The 22375-nt window shown below is 42.5% G+C and overlaps 1 protein-coding gene across 1 annotated transcript in view; it reads left to right on the forward strand.

Annotated features, from left to right (window-relative positions):
* Window positions 1-19918, forward strand: part of SDC1 (syndecan 1) — a 34698-nt gene extending 14780 nt beyond the window's left edge. Inside the window, exons 2-5 of the mRNA XM_030555365.1 lie at window positions 13940-14021; window positions 15631-16130; window positions 16619-16742; window positions 17552-19918. Coding sequence (XP_030411225.1) covers window positions 13940-14021; window positions 15631-16130; window positions 16619-16742; window positions 17552-17718 — 873 coding nt within the window. The 3' untranslated portion in view covers window positions 17719-19918. The remainder of the gene's footprint in view (window positions 1-13939; window positions 14022-15630; window positions 16131-16618; window positions 16743-17551) is intronic.
* The last annotated feature ends 2457 nt before the right edge of the window (window positions 19919-22375 follow it).

The raw sequence follows: 22375 nt of genomic DNA on the forward strand, positions 1-22375 counted from the left end.
CATCCAATTTTGGTGCCCCATCTCAAACATATTGGAATTCAAAAATACAGAGATGGTCAAAAATTAGGCATAGGGAACAGCTTTCATAAGAAGAGGAAAGACTAGGCTGTCATCTTAAAGAGAGGTCTATAAAATTTTGAATGCTATAGAGAGTGAATGAGGAAATATTATTATTTTTCCCCTTTGCATAATACAAGAACCAGGATAATCTGATAAAAATTAATAGGCAGCAGGTGTAAAACAAAATTCACGGAAGTGTTGCTTCTCACAATAGTCAACCTGTGGAACTCATTGCCAGGGGCTGTTTTGAAGGCCAAAAGTATAACGGGGTTCAAAAAAGTATTTAAGTTCATGGAGAATAGGTCCATCAATGGCTATTAGCTAAAATGGTCAAGGATGCAATGCTATGCTTTGGGTGTCCCTAAACCTCTGACTGACAGAACCTGGGATTAGATGACAGAATGGATCATTCAACAATTGCCTTATTCTGTTCATTCCCTCTGAAGCATCTGGCATTGGCAATTGTTGAAAGACCGGCTAGTGGGATAGATGGACCACTGGTCCAACCCAGTATGGCCATTCTTGTAAGTGGCTTTGAGACAGCACTTTTGAGTGAAACAGCACTCTATCAGCTACTTTGACTAGCTCAAGTACTCTTCTGCCATAGAGTTGCATACTTACCTTAAAGCAAGGAGAGACCTGCACATAAGATTCTATAGTAGTAAGTAAGCCTGGTACTGACTGTGCTTAGCTGTGAATGAGAACTGAAATGGGAAAGAAATATTCCTTTCCATGATCTGGAAAATGGTACAGTGAGCCCTGGTCTATGTATACACTTTTTGTCCCAGTGACTCGTGCCTACAGCTGTGACTAATTCTTACACTGGTACAATATGCATCCTGATATAGGTGCTGTTATACCAAAGTTCATGTTATAGGTTATTCCCATAGTGGAAGGGGAGTATTCTATACTGTAGAAGCACCTTATTGGGCTACATGGCAGGGTGGATACAATGGTACAATTATGTGTTGGTATCCCATTGGCTATGTCTAGTGGCATGGGGAAAGGCTTCCTATCTCGTGTGTTCCGTCAACTGCTTTATTGTAGCACATCTAAGCCTCTTTCAGCTGGACTGCTGGCCTTAGTTAAGCTACCATTTTTAATTATGTAATGGAAATCATCAAACATGGCTGTATTGGGAATTTTCAGAAAGATTAACACGTCCTTATCAGGAGGGTGCCATCTGCAGTATGGGAACTGAGATGAAACTGTAGGCACTGCTTTTGTTTTTTGCAGACTTTAGGTTGTACTTCCCAGGTAATTGCTGAGGTCAGTAAGATTCTGAAAATAGACTTCTTAAAACTCTGTATAGGACTAGTAGTGGTCCCAAATCCTGCTAGGTAAGAGCAGTCAGACTACTTCTTGTAATCAGGAAAGCCTTCCTTGTAGCTGACTGCAAACAAATTGGTTTCTCAAATGCTAGACTTTTTTGTTTCCTCCCCTTTCTTGAAGCCAATCATGGTGAAAATCTGGATGTCAAAGACTCAGCTGTCAAAGCCAGCCTTTGCTATTGCAGCCTGGCAACTAACTGCATCCACAAATTGGGTGGTTGAGTGCAAACAGTTGTCCCACAAGTCTGCATGTAAATATGATATTGTGGGGACAATACCTTGCCTGCATTAGAGGCCTGGGTGATAATCTGAGGTGCCTAAATATCTCCATGGAACAGCTATTCTTTGAGGCTATTTGGGATGGGGCTGTGGAGGAGGTGAGGCAGGCATTGTCAAACAGTGACCGTGCAAGCTGGAACTCTTCAGTTAAAGGCCAGTGACACCTGGGTTGTATATTCAGAGATGAAGACGTGCCAAAAGGTGGTTTACCAAGCACTGGAATACAGCATTTCACTTATTCTAGAATCAGTGCTTTTGCAATCCAGTTTGTTGAAGTGAAGTGTTCTGAGGCACTCAACCAAGGCCCACATGCAATATTAAAGGGGCCTGCAGGACCCTTATTGGACATGGTTGGGTCACCCTAGAGCAGTGGTTCTTAACCAGAGGTATGCATACTTTAGGGGGGTACACAGAGGTCTTCTGGGGGTACATCCACTCGTAGATATTTGCCTAGTTTTACAATAGATTACATAAAATGCACTAGCAAAGTACATACAAACTAAAATGTCATACAGATAAATGAGAAAGTAAGCAAATTTTCAGTAATATACATAAGTACTTGATTTTTACAAGCAACTATTTTTAAGTGACATGAAACTTGGGGTACACAAGACAAATCAGAGTCCTGAAAGGGGGACAGTAGTCTGGAAAGTTTGAGAGCCATTGCCCTAGAGATCATGATGAAATTGAAGGGGAGACTTAAGATCAGGAAACTCTTAAGATGTACTGTTGTAGCTGATGGGTAGGGTTACAATTTTATCACAGAATCCATGATTTGCAGAGACACTTGACTTCAGTCCACAGCACCTGAGAGCTGCAGGGTCCCTCCATTGCCCATAGTGCCAGGAAGTGCAGGGCCCCAAGCTCCCAGCTACCCCAGGCAGGGTAAGGAGTGCCCTGGGCACCCCTAGACAGCATGGGTGGCCTTCAGGGTTAACCATTTTGTCATGCGTATTTTTAGTAAGTGATGGATAGGTCACAGGGCTTCCGTGCATTTTTCTTTATTGCCCATGACCTCTGTCACTTACTTTAGAAGAACCCCACGATCTTAACAAGTATACCCCATAAGTAAAGCTATGCCCCACTGCTTGAGTAACTTAGAACTGAACTTGATACTTAACTGGACAAAACACTCAACATACAGTAAGTAACAATGTGGCACTTGTAGGCTTAGATGAAGTTGTTTTTGGGGTGTGAAATTCTAGAATGCAGATTTAACTATATGCAACATTTTGTAAATTAATGACTGATTATATATGCAGTCTTTTAACTATGGGAACTTAAACTAATGCAGGATATCTAAGTCCTTTACAACAAAGGTAACTGCCACAACAGTGGCTGACTTGGTTGAATACCTCCATGGTAAGCCTCACTGGCTGGGAATTTTAACAGTATCCCTGAGGCTCTGAACTGGTTAAATGTCCTGTCTGTCACTGAATATTCTGATATGCCCATTGTACAAAAATCTAAATAGCCTTAAAATGTTTGTTTGTAAACAAATGACCAGTTAGATGACTGGCAGTGAGTAAAGGAAAGGGCAGGTGAAGTTTGCCATAAGGTAAATTTGCCCAGAGGCTTGATAAATGCTAGAGGACTTAGATCACCTAGGTAGCCCCCCACACACACACACACTCCCCAACATTACTGGGTTGCATTCCTTTTGATCTGGAGAGTCTTTCGATAGATCAGAGGAAACTTCTTGCTAACTTTCTCTGCTGCCAGCTGCGGAAGAGAGGTACTGGGTCAATATTTCTAGGACCAGAAGGGACCACTAAGTTTACCAAAACTGGCCAGCTGCCTAGCACAGGCCAGAGTGTCACCTAGTACTTCCTAAAGTGAAGGGGACTTGCATGGCTGTGGCTTTTGGGATGTGTACATGGTTTCCAGCAAGGAACCAGCCTGAGACTTCAGTTCACACCTGATAGGCTACATGAAGTGATCAGAGTTTGCTACCAGCATGAATCTGAAGAAATGGAGAAACCCTAGCTACTTTACCGTAGACCCCCAAGATAGCTGATCATGATGCTCATAGAGACCTTCTAAAGTAGGGTAAGAGGTTGGGTTAGATGGAAAAGTCTTCCACTGTATTAAATGATCTGATTCTCTGAATGTGGGTGGCTCACGGCATGACTCATCAGCAGCAGTGACACCTGAATTGCACTGCAGTTGGCCTAGCTGTGAGCAGACACAGACTCTGGGTTCTACAATGACTAGCAAATATTGATGGTTCCCTAGTGCTGGACATAGCATGCAGGAAGCATGGGCTGGTAGCAGCAGAACAGAGGCACAACATTTGAAAGGCTGACGAATGGAGCAAAGTTGGCTAATGAATGCCTGTAAAAGTATCTCCTAATGGCTGTAGTCATGGATCAGAGCCCCCATTATGCTGGGCCATGTAGAAATTAGAGTACCTTAAATAACTATTTCTGATGCAAATGTTACAGCTTGTGCCCATTTCAGATGGCTTCTCCCTAGGCAAGCCAAGAATGAAATAAATCCTTGAGTCCTCTTGGCCCTCTTCCTCATGCAATCTCTTGTTCATGTCCAAGCTAGATGAATGAAAATATATATTCTACTCCAGCACTGGTAGTCTGCATGGGCTACTCTCCCTCCTCCTGCCAAGGGTGATAGGTAGGGGTAGTGCACTTCCTTGAGGACTTCCTGCCACTCTCCAGGGGAGAGGATATCTTCTATGAGTAGCAGTAGCCTAACTGCAGAGACTTGATGCATCAAGGTGTGGCTTGTATGATTTGACCTGACTTATTTCACCTATTCTGTAGAAGGGGCACTGAATGAAACTTGGGCCTAGTGTAAAGGGGTGTAACTCCCGCTGACTTCAACAAATGCTGTAGCCATTTCAGCCAAGGCCAAGCTTGCTCTTGTTCAGAGACACATGAAAACCCTGAATGGGAGGGAGAACTGCAAACACACTCCAGTTCAGCACCTGCAACTTATGTACATCCTCTGTCTGAGGAATGGAAGTGTCTTGCAGTTCCAAAGTATGCACACTAGGGATGCAAACTTCCTAATCACAACTAAACTTCCTTGCCCTGCCCCCACTCACTCTGTCCTCCCTCCCTACCTCTGTTGCTCACTCTCCCCCACCCTCACTCACTTTCAATAGGCTGGGGCAAGGGGTTGGTGCAGGAGGGGGTGAGGGCTCCAGCTGAAAGTACAGGCTCTAGGGTGGGGCAGGGGGTGAGGGGTTTGGGATGCATGAGCAGGCTCAGGGGGTTGGGGTATAGGTTTTTGAAAGGAGGGTAACAGTTTAACTGCTGTAATATGCCAGACAGCAGTGTTCACACTGCATACGTGGCTTATTCTGGTTTAACTAAACTTCTTCCTAATTAACTTGAACTAAATTGAAATGAGCCATTCTTACACCAAGTCAAACCGATGCTAAAAGCCATGTGGACATTCTGAACTCCATTGGTTTAAGTACACTGGTGTGGCTTTCTCATCCTATCTGAACAACTACTAATAGGATAAGTGAGCCAGAGGGTTATAAGAGGTACAATTGAAAGATAAAACACATGTGAAAGATGCTGTTGGTACTCTGGGGATATCTCTCTAGAAAGACATTCTGATTTCTCTTGCTCCTGAGCTACTTAAAGTTCCATGTTGCAGTGACAGTTTTTTCATTCTAGTTCATTCTTGAACATGCAGGCTCTGCTGCTTGAATCTGGCAGTAAAAAGCAGCCTGCATGTCCCAACCATAATGCAGAGCAGTCCACGCCCTTCTTCTGCAACTAGGAACAATTTAGCACCTAGTCAGCTTCCAGGGCAGAGCTAGCTCAGGCTCTTGGGTGTTGCTTCAGTCCTTCCCATCTACTCTCAACTCTCTCTCATATCCAAGTTTGTTGCTTTTACCCAGGCTAGCTGGCCCAACTAGGGGTATATAGGTTAAAGCTTGGGACCTGCTTTCCCTCAGGCTGGTGACTCACTCATTGTAGTGAGGACACAAGTTTGATTAATCAATGATAAAATGCCTTCCTCACAATCTTGCCCACCACCTGCCCAGGACAGATGTTCTCCTACAACTCACAGAGCATCTCGGAGAACCCTGGATTGCACTCAGAAATCTAAGTGACACATATGGGAGCATGGCACCATGACATTAACTAGGGTAGGATTTTGCATTATAGCTGCAGTCAACAGGCTAATCTGAATGCAGTACACCTTCACCACAGGAGTCACTGGGGTGACTGGCAAAGAGGGACATTCAAATGCTGCCCTTTTCTTAATTAAGGGAGCAAAAATTAAAAGATGTCTCAAACACGCAGCTGCATCCACATTTGGCCTCTAAAATCCAAGAGGAATGAGCTGGGGGTGGGAATAGCCACCACTGGCCTGTATGTGACTAAGTAGCTCTGGCTGGCTGGAAAGCAACAGAGAATCTAAAGGCAGTGTCTGGATTATCTTTATCTTGCATGTGCTGGATTGAGATTTAGTTTCCTGTATTAAGAGAATACTGCCCTTGGAATCCTTACGCTCACTGTTTTGTGTAAAAGCCATGTGGCCCCTGAAACAGCTACTGACTTGTATGTAGTGATTTGTCTGCTGGCCTAACAACCTCTGATATTGGTGTATGCTACCTAGTGTGCCGCAAGTTAATCTATCTTGGGACCTAACCGCTCAGCAGTTTAATGTGTAACTTACTAGTTCTTGGCTCACTGATAATTTCCAGTAGGGAAACATAATGCTGATCAGACCAGTGTCACGTGTAACAGCTGAAGTACAATTCTGAAAATGCTGACAACCAGCTAAAAGTAATATAAGTAGAGAAGAACTGGATGGCCCATAACATCAATCTTGGACGCCATAGCTCATCAATTCATACCAAACTGGATGATGTGGAAAACATGACTCTTTCCCTTTGCACTGCCTCTTCTTTGTAAGACTAACCAAATCTTACTCTCTTCCAATTATGCAACTGCAGTTACTTAGGGGTCACTCATATAAATGAAGACAGCCTGATACCTTTTAGGATTAAATCCCTGAGTTCGCTAGTGGGCTGGTCTGCCTACATTGGAATAGGTCCTAGATCCTCTTTGCTGTCTTAACAAGAGAGACCACAAACCCATGCTGTCTTCTCATTGACGGAGTTGGAATAGTTGAGTATATTGATGGAAATGCCCTTTCCCCCCAATCATCGTTGCTCACAGCCACAAACCTGAAATATGAGATGTTACTAAGTGTAAATAAGAACCTCCCCCTCAATGGAAAGGGAACAGTTCCTACTGGAAGGCCACTCTCAAAAGTGGAGACAGGGAGTGAGGAGTTAAGTGTTTATCTGCCAGTGTGGGGGAGGATCCAACCCTTGTGCAGGGATTTCTTGGGTGACTTCCTGTTCCCAAAGCAAACAGAGAAACTGCTTCTGGTGGCGGGCTTTTTTGGTTTGGGTTTTCCTTGTATTTTGTACAGGATAGTGACCTGAAAGCTCCTTTTCAGCCCTTGGGCACTGCTAACAGGTAAAAGTTGATGTGACCTAAAGCAATGTGACCAAGAACTCTGTAGAGGGCAGACTCTCTCCAGAGGCCCAAGTCAATAAATCTGTCTCCCTGCCCTATTGATTCCTGGCCTCATATAGACTGTTTACATCCACCTCTTGACAGTGAAGATGCTGGGATTGTCTTCTAGAGCTTTACTGGCTTCAGCACTCAAAACTAGCTAGTGCTAAATCAAGCTCTGGCACCAAGACTTGTTGTCCAGCACTTAAAGGCTTTGATTCTTCCAAAGAGCTCTCAATGCTTCTAGAATGGGCTTGTACTTAAGTTTTGGAAACTGAGCAGGCTCAGATTATTTACCGAAGGCCAGCAGTGCCATAAGATCATCTAGTCAGACCTGCATAACACAAGCCATAGAATATCATGGTTAAAGCATTTCTTCAAGAAATGCTTTTAGTCTTGATTTGAAATCTGTCAAGTAATGGAGAATTGCCACTTCCCTTGGTAGCTTCTTCTAGTAGTTACCCTCACTGTCCAAAGTGTGCCACCATACCTGCTGTGAAACATCGCGCTTGTGTGCTATCTAGACACTTCCCTGTTCTCCAGTGCAAGTGTTTGTGCACTCAACTTTCATGGTGAGCTAAAGAGCAGCTCTGCCTTCCCCAGTAGCTAAAGAATGGGCATAGGGTGAGCTGCATGACTCCTGCTCCATTCTCCCTCTCACAACAACCCCAAAAGCAACCATCCATGGGAGCCTTGGCCTTTCCTACATGTAGGAAACTTGTACTCCATTGGTGCTAGTAGTGGTGGAGGTTCTTGTGTAACCCAGGCATTTTTAACTTGTCTGTTGCATTTAGAGGGGACCACCCAAATAATGCATCTTGTGTCTCTTGCTCACTTATAGTAGTTGCTAGAGACAAGACACTGTCTAGAGGGTCGTTGTCCAAAGTGCTACAGTTGCACATGGGTTGCCTCTGAAATGCTCTTCTGCTTAGTTCTTGGGGAAAACGGACTGGATTGCTAATGCAGCGCCCTTTAACCTTTTGGTTGGCCTAGGTTTGAGTGTTTTCCAAATGAGCAAACTCATAGCTATTACTACATTCGCCTGCTACTAGGTCAGTCAGACTCTGTATTGGTGCTCACGTACCATCGAGCCTGTGCCACCTTGGAGCAGTCTGGCTAAAGCAACCACAAACGGGTGCAGCAAGACCACACAGTAGCCAAGGCTGTCTAATTTAGACACATACTTATAATAGTGAAGGTAATGACTGCACCAGACCTTACACAGGCCTCCCTTAACCCCTGTGAGAATAACTTCAGTACATAACTTTGTACCTTCAAATGAGCCTGAAGGTGGCTGCTAGTATTAGATGGCAGAAAAAAATCTGAAATCTCCCCATACCTGTCTGAGCATTCTGCAGGCCTGTGGCTTTGAGCGGTGGAGTTAGTCTCACCCGGGATATTAATTCTAACATCTCACTGTCTCTAACACACTCCCATTTCTCTTAGTGACTGAGATGAAGACTGTCTTCCACTAGTATCCATGTCAAGCTAAAAAGCTTTTCAAATGGCTCTGTCGTACAAAGCTAGACCTTCCAATGGAGTTATTGCCCCTGGCATTTGCAGATAAATGACAGATCTACTCTTAACTCACAAATAGTTCAATCTATTCCAGATACTTTCATGCAATTCAACAGTTAACTCCTTTGTGATTAATGTTCAGTGTGCAAACTGGAAACAACCAATAGCAAATGTTCCAGGTCCGTTTCCTCCAGCCTGTCTGATAAGATAGGAATTGATTATCTGTGTCAGTAATAGACTAGCTGGATTTTTCAGGATACAGAGTGGGTGCAAATGAGACAGCAAGGTGGGTATGTGGCAGAATTATAAATTGGGAGAAGCAAATGTGTTAACAAAGCAGCATTACTCCAGGTAATTAAGCCTGGCATAATTATCTTTTTGTAGTTGACAGATATTAAAGCATTAATGTAAACTTTCACAGTTGTAGGAAATTATGGGAGTGTCAAATTTAATGAGATGTTGAGATTCAATTTTTAACTGTGAAACACTTCAACTTCATGTCAAAAGATCACTAAATTCTCAGGCAGCACTTTTCTTTCTTTGCCTGTCTCCAAATTTTGACTCTAAAAATGTTTTTCCTTGGCTTGTGTATAGTGGAATTGACACTTATTGGCACTTAACAAAAATGTAATCCTTCCATGCCAACAGACAGTGATCAATCTTTAGTGCTCCAGTAAGGCTGACTCTGAAGAGTCTAACTTTGACAGACAGCTAGAATACTGATCTCCCCTAGGGCATTACAGGAATGGGATACAAATAATTCTTAATCTAGTTAAAGGACTTGACTCCACCATAAGCTGCTACAACTAGTAAAAATCATTGTTACCACACTCCCCCCAAAGCCACCTGTTTGCTTCTGCCTGTGTAAAATCCTCATTCACACTGAAGTGTGGGTGGGTGAGATTACCAACTGTCTACAGAACTCCAGCCTCTACTTCTTGCAATTTATTTTAATAGTCTAAAGTCTGTATTCTGGCAGGTATGAAGAACTGTGTAGCTGCAACTTGCAAGTGTCTTTGGCATAATGCTGTGAAAGGGAAAGGTAATAAGCAGTGTCTGTTTCATCAGACAAGATGTACCCAGTTTTAAGGTACTCTATTGGGAAAGCAATACTCTGACCCTTAAAAGCACCAGAGTGTGTGTTTGGGTTTGTGTAAGATTGGCATGCTTTGCTCATGAACTAATGCAAGCTGGTGCCATGTGTTCAAAAAAGAATATAGCCACTTGGAAAGATGGTTACAAGCTATATGCTACTGATGGTCTCTTCAGTGACCCTAATCATGACACCTCTCAAAGACAAAGTTTATGCAACTACTTCATTGTAAACTGTATTAATGGGGCTACAGGTAGGCAATCCCACTACCAAAAAAATGCATTCAAGATGAGTAGTAAAAGTTCACTTCAGCAGGATATCATGCACACTGATGGATCAGTGTTATGATCACAAGCTTCAGTTATGTGGTTCGTCGAAGGCTGCATTAGGTGCTTTTGGAGCACAGTGGTGCCGTGTGGGTTCTGACAGGAACTGTAACTGCACCTTGGCTAGAACACACTTGTGCCCAGCCTGCCTTTGGCTCCAACTGTAGCTGACTAGCAAGCAGTGACTGGAATGACTGATGGGGAAGTACTCAAATAGTAATGTTCATGATCAGTACTTCTTCTGTGGCTGCCAGAAAGCAGTGACTTGCGCTGCTTCAGTAGACAGATGGCCCACTGTCTAAGTTAGTAACTTATTTTCAGCCTTCAAATACAGCCACGTAACTCCAACTACATTGTGCTACTCTGATTAGTCAGTGGGATTAAAGGCTTCCTGTTCTGGGTATAATCTAACTGCATTTAAAAGGTCATGGAGAAATCTTGACCATGAGGTGTGCACAGTGTCTGAACAGTGTAATCCCTTGATCAAAAACTGAACTAGTCAATGTCTACAGACACTCTCTGAATCAACATGCAGATTAAATGTCTAGTTTGACTTTGCTGTATCTGAAAAGGCTGGCAATTCCTCAGGTAGCACGTCAGTACAGAAACCTGTTTTTCTATTTGTGCCACTTGTCTTGTGTTCCAAGGCTGACGATTGTCTAACCAGATATACTAAAACATTGTGCTCCTACTGAAGGAATGTCTAATATAGTGAATGCTTACGGGAAGAGGGTAGGTTTAGAAGATAAAATAAAAAAGAGCAAGTAAAAATCACTTAGAAAAGTTAGATGCCTGCAAGTCACCAGGGCCTGATGAAATGCATCTTAGAATACTCAAGCAGTTAATAGAGGAGGTATCTGAGCCTCTAGCTATTACCTTTGGGAAATCATGGGAGATGGGGGAGATTCCAGAAGACTGGAAGGGGGCAAATATAGTGCCCATCTATAAAAAGGGAAATAAAAACAACCCAGGAAACTACAGACCAGTTAGTTTAACTTCTGTGCCAGGGAAGATAATGGAGCAGGTAATTAAAGAAATCATCTGCAAGCACTTGGAAGGTGGTAAGGTGATAGGGAATAGCCAGCATGGATTTGTAAAGAACAAATCGTGTCAAACTAATCTGATAGCATTCTTTGATAGGATAACGAGCCTTGTGGATAAGGGAGAAGCGGTGGATGTGATATACCGAGACTTTTAGTAAGGCATTTGATACGGTCTCACATGATATTCTCCTAGATAAACTAGGAAAGTACAATTTAGATGGGGCTACTATAAGGTGGGTGCATAACTGGCTGGATAACCGTACTCAGAGTAGTTAATGGCTCCCAATCCTACTGGAAAGGTATAACAAGTGGGGTTCCGCAGGGGTCTGTTTTGGGACTGGCTCTGTTCAATATCTTCATCAACGATTTACATGTTGGCATAGAAAGTACACTTATTAAGTTTGCGGACGATACCAAACTGGGAGGGATTGCAACTGCTTTGGAGGACAGGGTCAAAATTCAAAATGATCTGGACAAATTGGAGAAATAGTCTGAGGTAAACAGGATGAAGTTCAATAAAGATAAATGCAAAGTGCTCCACTTAGGAAGGAACAATCAGTTTCACACATACAGAATGGGAGGAGACTGTCTAGGAAGGAGTATGGCAGAAAGATCTAGGGGTCATAGTGGACCACAAGCTTAATATGAGTCAACAGTGTGATACTGTTGCAAAAAAAGCGAACGTGATTCTGGGCTGCATTAACAGGGGTGTTGTAAACAAGACATGAAGTCATTCTTCTGCTTTACTCTGCGCTGGTTAGGCCTCAACTGGAGTATTGTGTCCAGTTCTGGGCACCGCATTTCAAGAAAGATGTGGAGAAACTGGAGAGGGTCCAGAGAAGAGCAACGAGAATGATTAAAGGTCTTGAGAACATGACCTATGAAGGAAGGCTGAAAGAATTGGGTTTGTTTAGTTTGGAAAAGAGAAGACTGAGAGGGGACCTGATAGCAGTTTTCAGGTATCTAAAAGGGTGTCATCAGGAGGAGGGAGAAAACTTGTTCACCTTAGCCTCCAATGATAGAACAAGAAGCAATGGGCTTAATCTGCAGCAAGGGAGATTTAGGTTGGACATTAGGAAAAAGTTCCTCACTGTCAGGGTAGTTAAACACTGGAATAGATTGCCTAGGGAAGTTGTAGAATCTCCATCTCTGGAGATATGTAAGAGTAGGTTAGATAAATGTCTATTAGGGATGGTCTAGACAGTATTTGGTCCTGCCATGAGGGCAGGGGACTGGACTTGATGACCTCTCGAGGTCCCTTCCAGTCCTAGAGTCTGAGTCTACTTGGGGGCAGGAGTGTCATAACTGGAATATCCTCATACATAACTCTCCTGCTCTTGTAATTGTTCCTTGTTTAGTTCAGCTCTCAGGTAAACTCTCTTGGCTGTGCTTTAAGAAGCTTTCATGTTAACTTCATGGTGTCATAATTGTTTTTAAAAAGGACCGAAGTCCACTAGTCACCTTTGCCACAACTGCCTGTATGCACAAATATGTATCTCTACCTCCATACTGGGCCTTCTGTAGGAAGGTGACCACTGAAAACCTGTCTGGGCCAAAACTCTCCTCCAATAAATTCAATAGTCTGCAAGCTAGTAGTGTGCTATTGTCTGCCCAGTCTCCCTCAGACTGGTACACTCAAAGCATCAGGGTGGGTTGATTTAATTCAAGGCAATTTAAATCACCAAGTGGGAAGCCACATAAAACAATCAATCAATTTTAATCGACTGTTCCATTTGCACATTTTCTGAAGAGGTGCAGTGAAGCATATTGACTTATAACTAATAGAGCCTTTACACTAGATTTGGCACATCTTCCTACCTAAGAGGGCCAATTGTAGTTATAAATGTTTACTTAAGCAATTATAGCTTAATGTTTTCATACTCCTGTATGCTTAATATGTTAGAAAATGGTGAATATCGTTTATTCACTAAAGCAACTTTTTGCTCATGATTTGTCAAGTTGTATTAGGATGGTAATTGGAATTTAAACAGCATATACGTTGTTAAACAATCTTAAGTATGTTCAGTACATAAGTGAAAAACATGCTTCACATTTACAACAATTTATAACAAGCTTAGGCCGTAACATATTACATTTAGATTTCATTTTCAACAGGTTTGTTTAAAAACAGTCTAATTTTTTTCAAAACTTTTTGTCCATTCTGCAAAGCATGGTGGGGGGGTGGGGGGTGATGTAAGGGGGATCTCATCAAAGAGTACATAGGTGAGATCTTGTATGGAAAGCATAAACTACATTTTCCGTGAACAGCATTAATTTAAACAAGTCTGCCTTGCCTAGCAAATGTTTTCCCTGTCTTCTGGAAGGCAGCTCAAAAAAAGTGCTAGTTGATCCTCAAATGAGTCCATTCTCTTGGGTTGGAAACCAAACATTTTGCTGCATTTGCAGGGTAATATTGTACAGCAATCCACCTAGATCAAGAGTAGTAGACTGAATCTGGTTTTGATTGTCCAAGAAGAATGAATCTTCATTCAGGATGCATATTGCACTTGACTTGCCTCCACTATTGTGGGCTCCTCCATGTAAGCACCTGCAACTGAATAAAACACAGAACTAAAGAGGCTGTTTTCAGTGTGACTATATGTAGAAAATCAGCCCAGAAAGTGTGGCCATTCTTATGTACTGAATGGCAACAAATGCTTGCTTTTTCTTGGGGGCTGGGGGTGGGGGGAGAGGGGAGGGCGTCCTAATGGTGGTGCACTTTTTTGTGTGTGTGGAGTATCCTTTTTTTATTTACTCTTGTGGTCCTTTCTCTTTAAAGCAAACTACAAATCTAAACCTTCCTCCTGAAGACCAGGACTCATCTGGTGATGATGAGGATGCTTTCTCTGGCTCTGGTGCTGGTGAGTGGACTTGTATTACAGCTCCGGTGTCATAAATTCTTTAAGGTCAAGTCTCTTGGTGTACAGCTTAGCAAAGATGTATCCTGGCTGCTGTTTCCCTAGAGCAAGGTAACTCAATGTATCCTGTGTCTTTCCCTTCATGAACAGCTTTTCAGGAGCACTGTGCTCCTGACAGTCAGTCATTTTAGATTTTAACTGTCCGCTTGTGCTTAAGAGGTGAGAATTGAAGTGGGCTTCCAAAAACATATCTGTTCCTAGTGGGAATAAACAGGGGATCCCAGAAATGTCTACAGACATCCTACCCATATCTGTCTTATAATATTAATGGCGATGTCTGGCTCTTCTAGGCCACTAATGTGAAACCACTGTAGTGGCTCTTGCATTCATGGCGCAAGTGAAGGAAACAAAGTAGAGGTGTTGGAAGTTATTCCATCTATGTGTTTTGAGTATGAGAAAGGGAAGAAGCTGGATGAGAACTCCTATTTCACAATTCCTCTGCCATAACTCACTCAGGCTGCCTAGCTCTGGACTCCTGACAGACCTCACTAGACTATCAACTTCCTCTAGTAGTGACTTCCCATGGGAGGCAAGACTAACAATATACCCCACAGTGTCAAAGAAAGCCTTCAGTGAACTCTGACTCTGGTAGGCATCCCCCATGCTGAGTCCTATTTGTTGTAGCAGCTCCTAGATGCCCAGTGAGGATCTCCATTTATGCTAGACTTGTGGAAATAAGACAGTCCATGTTCCAGAAGACTTGTGATCTAGGTGTTAAGCAATAGTTAACATTGCTGTGCAATGATACAGGTCATAGAAAACTGCTAGGAGCCCTAACTGGGGGCAAGTTTCTATATATCACTAACGCCTATTTAATCTGATCCAGACTTTGCCTCCCCCCAAAAGAAATAAAACTTCCTCAGACTGCTCCATAAAGATAAAATGACTTTTCATCCTTCTGGTATGAAATGCTAATCCCTTTCCTAAATTAAGATTAATCTTCACTACTAACTTCTGATGTCTGGCTACTCTGTCAAACTTGCCTACACTTTCTCCCTTTACTCTGCTTCCCATTCCCAGCTGTTTTTTGTTTTTTCAGATGGGATATCCTCACTGGTAGGGTTGAGGGTAGGAGAGAGGTGGAAAACAGTGCTGAACAGTCTTCTGCCTTTGAGTATTGGATCAGTTTAGCGACAGGTGAAACCACTTGGGTTTTATCAGACTTGCATATGACTCCTTGCCCCACAGGGCAATTCTAAGTTACTAGCAGATCAGAAGTATTTAACACTTGTGAACTTACAGGTCAGTGTGTTACAAAAAGGAATGTTTGGCCTTGATAAGCAGGCTGCTTTCCCTCTTTGGTACAAGTTCTAGCAACTAATGGCATACTGACTTGACAGTACTTGAGTAACCATCACATCCAATCTTGGATGGATTTGGGGGGTGACAGGGCACTGTGAAGCAATCTAATTGCTTTGGGGTCTAATCCAGGCCCTATAGTAAGTTGCCTCTTAATAATAAGGCTAGCACACCACGCAACATACTGAGCTGCTTGTACTTGTCTGCTATTGAATCCTCCGTACATCAGTTAATGCTTAACATTCTTGTGTAGGTCCCTTGACCGACCATCCTGTGGTTGCCTTGAATATCCCCTTAGAACATGCAAATTCATCAACAATGTCTACTGGGGCAACTGTTCACCAACCTGCAGTTCATGGCACTGAAAACCCAGCTGAAAAGGAAACGGTATCATCCCCCACCAGTGATGTGGTGCCAGATGAGGCTGTCCTTTCAGATAAGGATGAAATTCACAAACTGCGCTCAGCTGCAGAGAAACCTACAACAAGTGAGGCAATCCTAACAAGAAGTCCAACTACTCACAGTCCTACTGTCAGAGTAACCACTGCACAAGCCTCGAGCACAGTCCATGTAACTGAACCTAGTATCCATAGCTCTAGTTCTTCTGGTGTCTCCAAAGAAACACTTGATCCCAACTTCACCACTATTAGTGAGGAAGATGTTCACTTCCCAACTACAACAATTCTACCTAGGGGTGTATACCCTATAGATGAGAAGGAAATTCCATTTCCTGAAGAAAGCTCTGGGGATCAGGTAAGGATTAACAGTTTCAATCTCAAATGTAGATCTTTGTCACAGCCAATGCTAAAGCCATGCAACAGTGCTGGAATGTAGAAACTGGAGTGGAACAAACATATGAAGCTAGTTTCTGTTCTTCCACACGATTGAGTCATCATAAGCTGTTAACTGCTGGGTGTGGGGAAAAATTCTTTTGCCATCAGTTGAAGGGAAATATTAAACTACTAATGCACTCCTACCTCAATATAATGCTGTCCTTGGGAGCCAAAAAATCTTACTGCATTACAGGTGAAACCACATTATATTGAACTTGCTTTGATCCATTGGCATGCTCAGCTCCCCCTCCCAAGCACTGCTTTACTGCATTATATCCAAATTTGTGTTCTATTGGGTCGCATTATATCGAGGTAGAGATGTATAACAAAACAAGGTCAATGTAAAGCTTCCAGTAGCTCCATCAGTTAGCTGAAATGTGACTGACTTGCACTGTATCTTTCCCACAGGGAGACTTCATCTTTAGTGAAGAAGGAACAATCCCATCAGAGTCTGAACTGGCTGACTCTTCAAGAGATGCTGAAGCTGCCGGAACTTCCCAGGGGTTAATGGACAGGAAAGAAGTTCTAGGAGGTATTTCAAAATACACTCTATGCTATAGAAGGTCCTGTGTAGTCCTCCTAATCGGTGGCTGCCTAATCTGCTGTAGGATCCACCCAATACTACAGAACCTAGGCTTTCTATTTAAAAGTCTCTGTCAGAGCTCAAGATATGTTTGGAAACCTGAAAACACTAAATCAAGGCAGTATGGCACAATAGATAGATGCCAGATCCATAAGCTTCTTCTAGTCAATATCTAGATTAATGTCGGTTTTTCATTAGCAATGCACATTGCAAATTGAATGTGGGAACAATGTAAAATCAAACCTGATATAGCATGTAGAGACTATCCTTGGTAATGTAAATGAAGCTGCTGCAGAACTGTGCTACACCAGAGTGCTGCAGAGTTTCGATCCAGGTTACTCTGAGGCACGTGTTCTAGTGGGTGGTAATACACTGAAGGAAAAGCTTCTACTCCCAAGCAAGGATGGAGTAAAAACCCCTTGCAGTACTAGAGCATAGCTTCGGTACAGGTGGGCTCCAGGTAATAGAGGAAGGAACATGGATGACTGCGTCTTCAAACTTTCATTTTTGGGAAGAAATTGAAAGCTTCTGTAGGGGAGGCTTTCAGAGGACCACTGGGTGCTCAATTCCCATTGAAAGCTTAAAAAGTGAAGTACCCAATTTCCATTTGACTTTGAAAACTCTGGATCCTATTACATCACTTGATTATGAAATGCCTTTATAGTACTGGTCTCTGCTCCTACTAGCTAACTCTGGAATAAACTTGAGACAGAATCTCTCTCCTGCATAGTCTAATGTGACTTTTCCCCTCCCCACAGGTGTCATTGCTGGAGGACTAGTAGGCCTGCTCTTTGCCGTGTTCCTAGTTGGATTTATGCTGTACAGAATGAAGAAAAAAGATGAAGGCAGCTATTCATTGGATGAACCAAAACAATCAAATGGAGGATACCAAAAACCACAGAAACAAGAAGAATTCTATGCATAAACACTAGTCTTCAGAACACTTCCCCCCTCTTTCTTGAACTCTTCTCCTGTCCCTGCATACAACCTGCTTGAGGTTTTTCTGCATTAAACTCAAGTCATACAATCATCAGATGTAACCCCTGCCACCTTGCCACTGGAAACTAACTACAAATTACATCTGGATTCCTGGAACCTAGCCAGCTTTCTTGCACAAATGTATATTCTTAAAGAAAGTGGAATGTGGAACTGCAAGCCACTAAACTTGCTTTGGCTTATTTAACGACTCCTGGGAGGGAAGGAGATGAGGGAGAGCTGGAATGTATGTATATAACTGACCTTAGGAGAACAGCAGGAATTAACAGCTAACAAGGCCTAAATTATCCATACTAAAGATCCTTGTTTAAACTCTCTCATGACCTCCACTGTGTGTATAGCGTATTAGAAAGTTTCTACTGCATTTGACAAAGACCAACCGCTGGTACCTATGGTTCTTGCACTCTTTCTAGTGGCTATGATCATAGCACTTAATAGTGGCCATAAGATGTCAACTGGAAAAAGAGTGGAGGGGCAAGGCAAACAAGTATTTGATCACTGGGTTTGGGATTTTTAAGAGTACTGGGAATGAGTTCCTTTAACAGTTGGATGCATGTTCTGTTAATTTTAACCTAAATTTAAATTGCATCTGAGCATCATAGCCCCACTCTGCCCCTTTTTGAAGTTAAACCAAGAAATGACTTTTGGGAATGAACAAACCATCCACATAAGTGCCAAGTCTAAGTCTATTCTTACTGGTTCACATATGTTCAAGTCTTTGAGAGAGACCTTGCTGTGTTCCATACCACTGCGGTACTCTGATGGCCAAGTGGTGTCATATCTTAGCTATCTACCTCTCTGCATTGTCAGTTTGTAGTGGTGACTTTGAACTAGGTCTGCCATGAGTGCTATCAGACCCCGTGTACTGTACATGGCACATAAGGTACAGAGCAAACTCGATATCTCTGGCTTCTTGTACTGCCACAGACCAGGGAGCAGAGAAGCATATTAACTAAACTGATCCTTTCTTGCAGCTTAAAATGGTTGTGGTGTGTTTTATAAGCTCACACTATATCTACTATATAAGTGCTTAGCTCTTTAACTTCAGACCCAATTATGTCAATATTAATGTCTTCATTTTTAGTGTAGAGGTGGGTGTTAGCGATGGATAGGAGTCTCCACAGCATCACTTGTCTAGCCTATGGAGCCAAGCCATTAGGTTGCTTACTGATTTAGAATAGGCATAAGAACAGGAACACTTCCCAAAAGTCTCTTGTTTGGATGAAAGTACAGTTTTATTTAAAAAACCCATTCACAAAGTTTTGCTGTAATATACTAAGTAGATGCATTCAGTTGTAGCTTATACAGGATCATACACTTCAGTGTCCCACACCACAAATTTTTAAGAACCTTTGAAGGACATATTAATTTGAACGCAGACCTTGCCTCTGCTTTGCCAACTAGGTTGGTTGGGTTTTTTTGGTAGCCTGTTTCAGATAACTTTTTTTTTTTCTGCTCATAGTGAAGGTATAGGGGAGGGAGAGAGTATTTGATGTAAATATTTATATTGCCGAGCCAAAGGAAGTGATCCAAGAACACTTGCTGACAGGCACATGTTGCATGTTCAATTTGAATTTTAAAAAAAAAAACTTAAATGCTGTGTTGAAGGTCATTCCTGAATTGCTAATTGAGTAAATTGGTGCCTTCTCAATTTCTCCATAAAACCAAGAAAATACTTGCTTCATTCCAAACTCTCTCTGGACAAGAGATTGCCTTGATGTATGAATGTAGCTGTGTTAACCTTCTTAAAGACAAAACTGAGATGTCCATTACTGCCTCTGTTTTTTACACTGAATTTTTATAAATAATGCAACAAACAGACTCTTGATTATAGCTGTAATTCTTTGCTTTGTATAGGAATGTAGAAATGCTGTTAACAGGCTTCTCTGAGAGTTCTTCTCATAAACCACAGGAAACTATATATTTAAAAAAGGGTAACTTCAGTTGTACTGCCAGCCTTTCTACAGGCCAAGAATAACTGTGTATATTTTGGTAATCGAAATGGGTAACTGGAGTTATTGACATACAGGAAGTTTTGTATTTAAGTGGTGCAATTAAATATAATTTTAATGGAATATACTTCAGTTGGTTATCTGTACACATGCAATAAATGGCATTTTGGCAAATAACTTGTGGCCTACTGTGTCAGCCTACCTGGGAGTTCTCCTGTTTCCCACTTTCAGAATGTCACATGTAACCATAATTCCTGGAGTTCTTTGAAGCTTGCTCAAGGGTATAAAGCTACACAAGCAGCTTCAGCCCTGAAAGAGGGTTTAAAGAATAGGCTCTGGAAGTCTAGCAAGTTCTCATTTCATAATTGCAGGGAGGAGAAGCACTTCCTTAACCAGAAATACAGTTCTGAGGCAGAGCTGTTTTAAGTACTAAGCAGAAATTGGAACAAGCCTCCTGAATGTCTGTCTGTCAAGGGCCAACAGCTGCTCGGACAACCAACCTGCTGTCTGATTCCTTCTCCATACTCGGATGAAAGCACAGCGCTCAATTGGTTGCTGGATTTTTGTGCTGAAGACACAGTGCCAGACATTTTGAAGTTTCAAATAGGCTGCTTTTGCCTGAGTGGGGATTGCTGGCATACAGGAACAGGCTTGGATTTGAGGATGGTGGTAAGAAGCACTTGGCAGAATGGGTTGAATGGGTTTCTACATGTGACTTTACGCTGAGCACTACAAATGTGGGGTTGGGGTCTAGGCCTGGTTAGAATCGGTTTTCCTGCTCCATGTACTCTTATGCTTGCACTAATCTTGGATTCTTCAGTTGGCATCCGTTTTAATGAAATACACACTGTGTACCAGGAGTATCCCACTACCTCATCTCTCTCATTCTGCAGTCTAAAGTAGCTCTTGCAAGCATTGCGAGGGTGAGAGGACTGACCACAAATGTCCCAAATACTGAGGGGAATGCACAGTAGAACTTCATCTTCTTTCCATAAAGAACCTTTCTTTACTACCTTTTTGGGTAGGGGATGGATCATGTGGGTGTCACCACACCAGGGGCAAGATCTCCTATAGGGTTTGAACTATGTTGCCAAAGGACTAAAATTTTGATGCTACAATGAACTGTTAGTGATAGAAGAGATGGGGCAAAGGGAGAAGCCCTGTGGATTGAAGACCTACTGTTCCTCTCCTACACAGGGATCAGTCAGTCCCAACTAGTGGGCACACATAGATAGCTACTTTCTACCTAAGAATTTGCTTGTGTGTGCAACTTGGCAAATGAAAATATTGCGTATTTCCTCCCCGCCCTCCTGCAAAAAAAGAAACTGGTTACTGCTGCTTGACCCATCTCAAAACTAACCTGGAGTAGGTCATTGCCTTTGTCAAATTCAAGAGGGGCTGTTACCCTCCAGGCTCCTCAGTCAATTGAAAAATCAGTCAAGTAGAGTGCAGTAAATACACAGGAGAGCTGTCTAGAAAGGATTTCCTTGCCACAAGGCTTTGGATTCTTTACCAGTGTAGAAAAATGTGGACTTTCTTCAGCCAAGACCATTCAGAAGAATTTGGCAGAGTAGTTAGTAAAAGGGCCATCAAACTGTCTCTGGATTAGACTGATAAGCTGGTTGAGAAATCTTTCCTTGGACCAATTTCTGTTGGGGTGAGTGGCTTTCAGGCTTGCACAGAGCTCTTCTTCGGGTCTGGAAAACTAACTCATGCTACATCTACACTACAGCCCTATAAGATTTCTTATATAACTGCTTAATGCCAACAGGCGATTGTCTCCTGCCAACATAGCTATGTCCACACTGGCCCTTAGGTTGGTGTAACTTGCAGCACTCAGTGGCTTATTGTCACTCCAAGTGACATCCATTATACTGTAGTAAGTGGTGGGGTGTGTCTAGTCTAAATCATGGACTGAATAGATACTGGATTTATGGCTTATTACAACAATCTGTAAGCCACTAACCAGCCAGACAGCTGCTTTTCCCTCTCACCCTGCTTCCTTTCCTCCCTGATTGGAGAGGGGTTAATGGGCCACTTCACCTGGAATGATCCCTCAAAATGTCTTAACTATGCTATCCAATCTGTTCCATCTCATATTTAGCTGTGGCACCACTATGTCTACACTAGTAGTTTTGTCTCCGAGCAGGGGTGTGAAAATAACAACCCCCTGGCTGACATAAGTTTCACTGATCTAAGTACTGGTGTGGACAGGACTATGGCACTGGGAGATGCTTTCCTGCTGACATGGTTACCACCACTTACTGGGGGTGGTTTTAATTATGTCAACAAGAGAGCCAATGACAATGGGAAAGAGCTACACAGGAGACCTTATAGTGGCACAGCTGCAGTGATACAGATCTTACAGCAGCACAGCTGTATTATAGACATAACAAAATTATGAATTTTCTCCTAGAGACCACTTCTGAAAGTGGTATCTTAGTTTCCCATGAGGATTGATAGTGATTTGTGAAGTGTTTGCTCTTGAACAAACTCATGATAAAAGACATAGTGATTATCTGGTTTCACCCAGATAGTTGCTCTATGAATAGAAATGCTGTATTTACAGCTTTTTACAACAAGCTGTAATCCATTTAAAAAGCTCAGTTGCTTCCCTCCATTCCCCTTCCTTTC

The sequence above is a fragment of the Gopherus evgoodei genome, chromosome 3, assembly GCF_007399415.2.
Source record: "Gopherus evgoodei ecotype Sinaloan lineage chromosome 3, rGopEvg1_v1.p, whole genome shotgun sequence".
In the NCBI taxonomy this organism is placed as follows: Eukaryota; Metazoa; Chordata; order Testudines; family Testudinidae; genus Gopherus; species Gopherus evgoodei.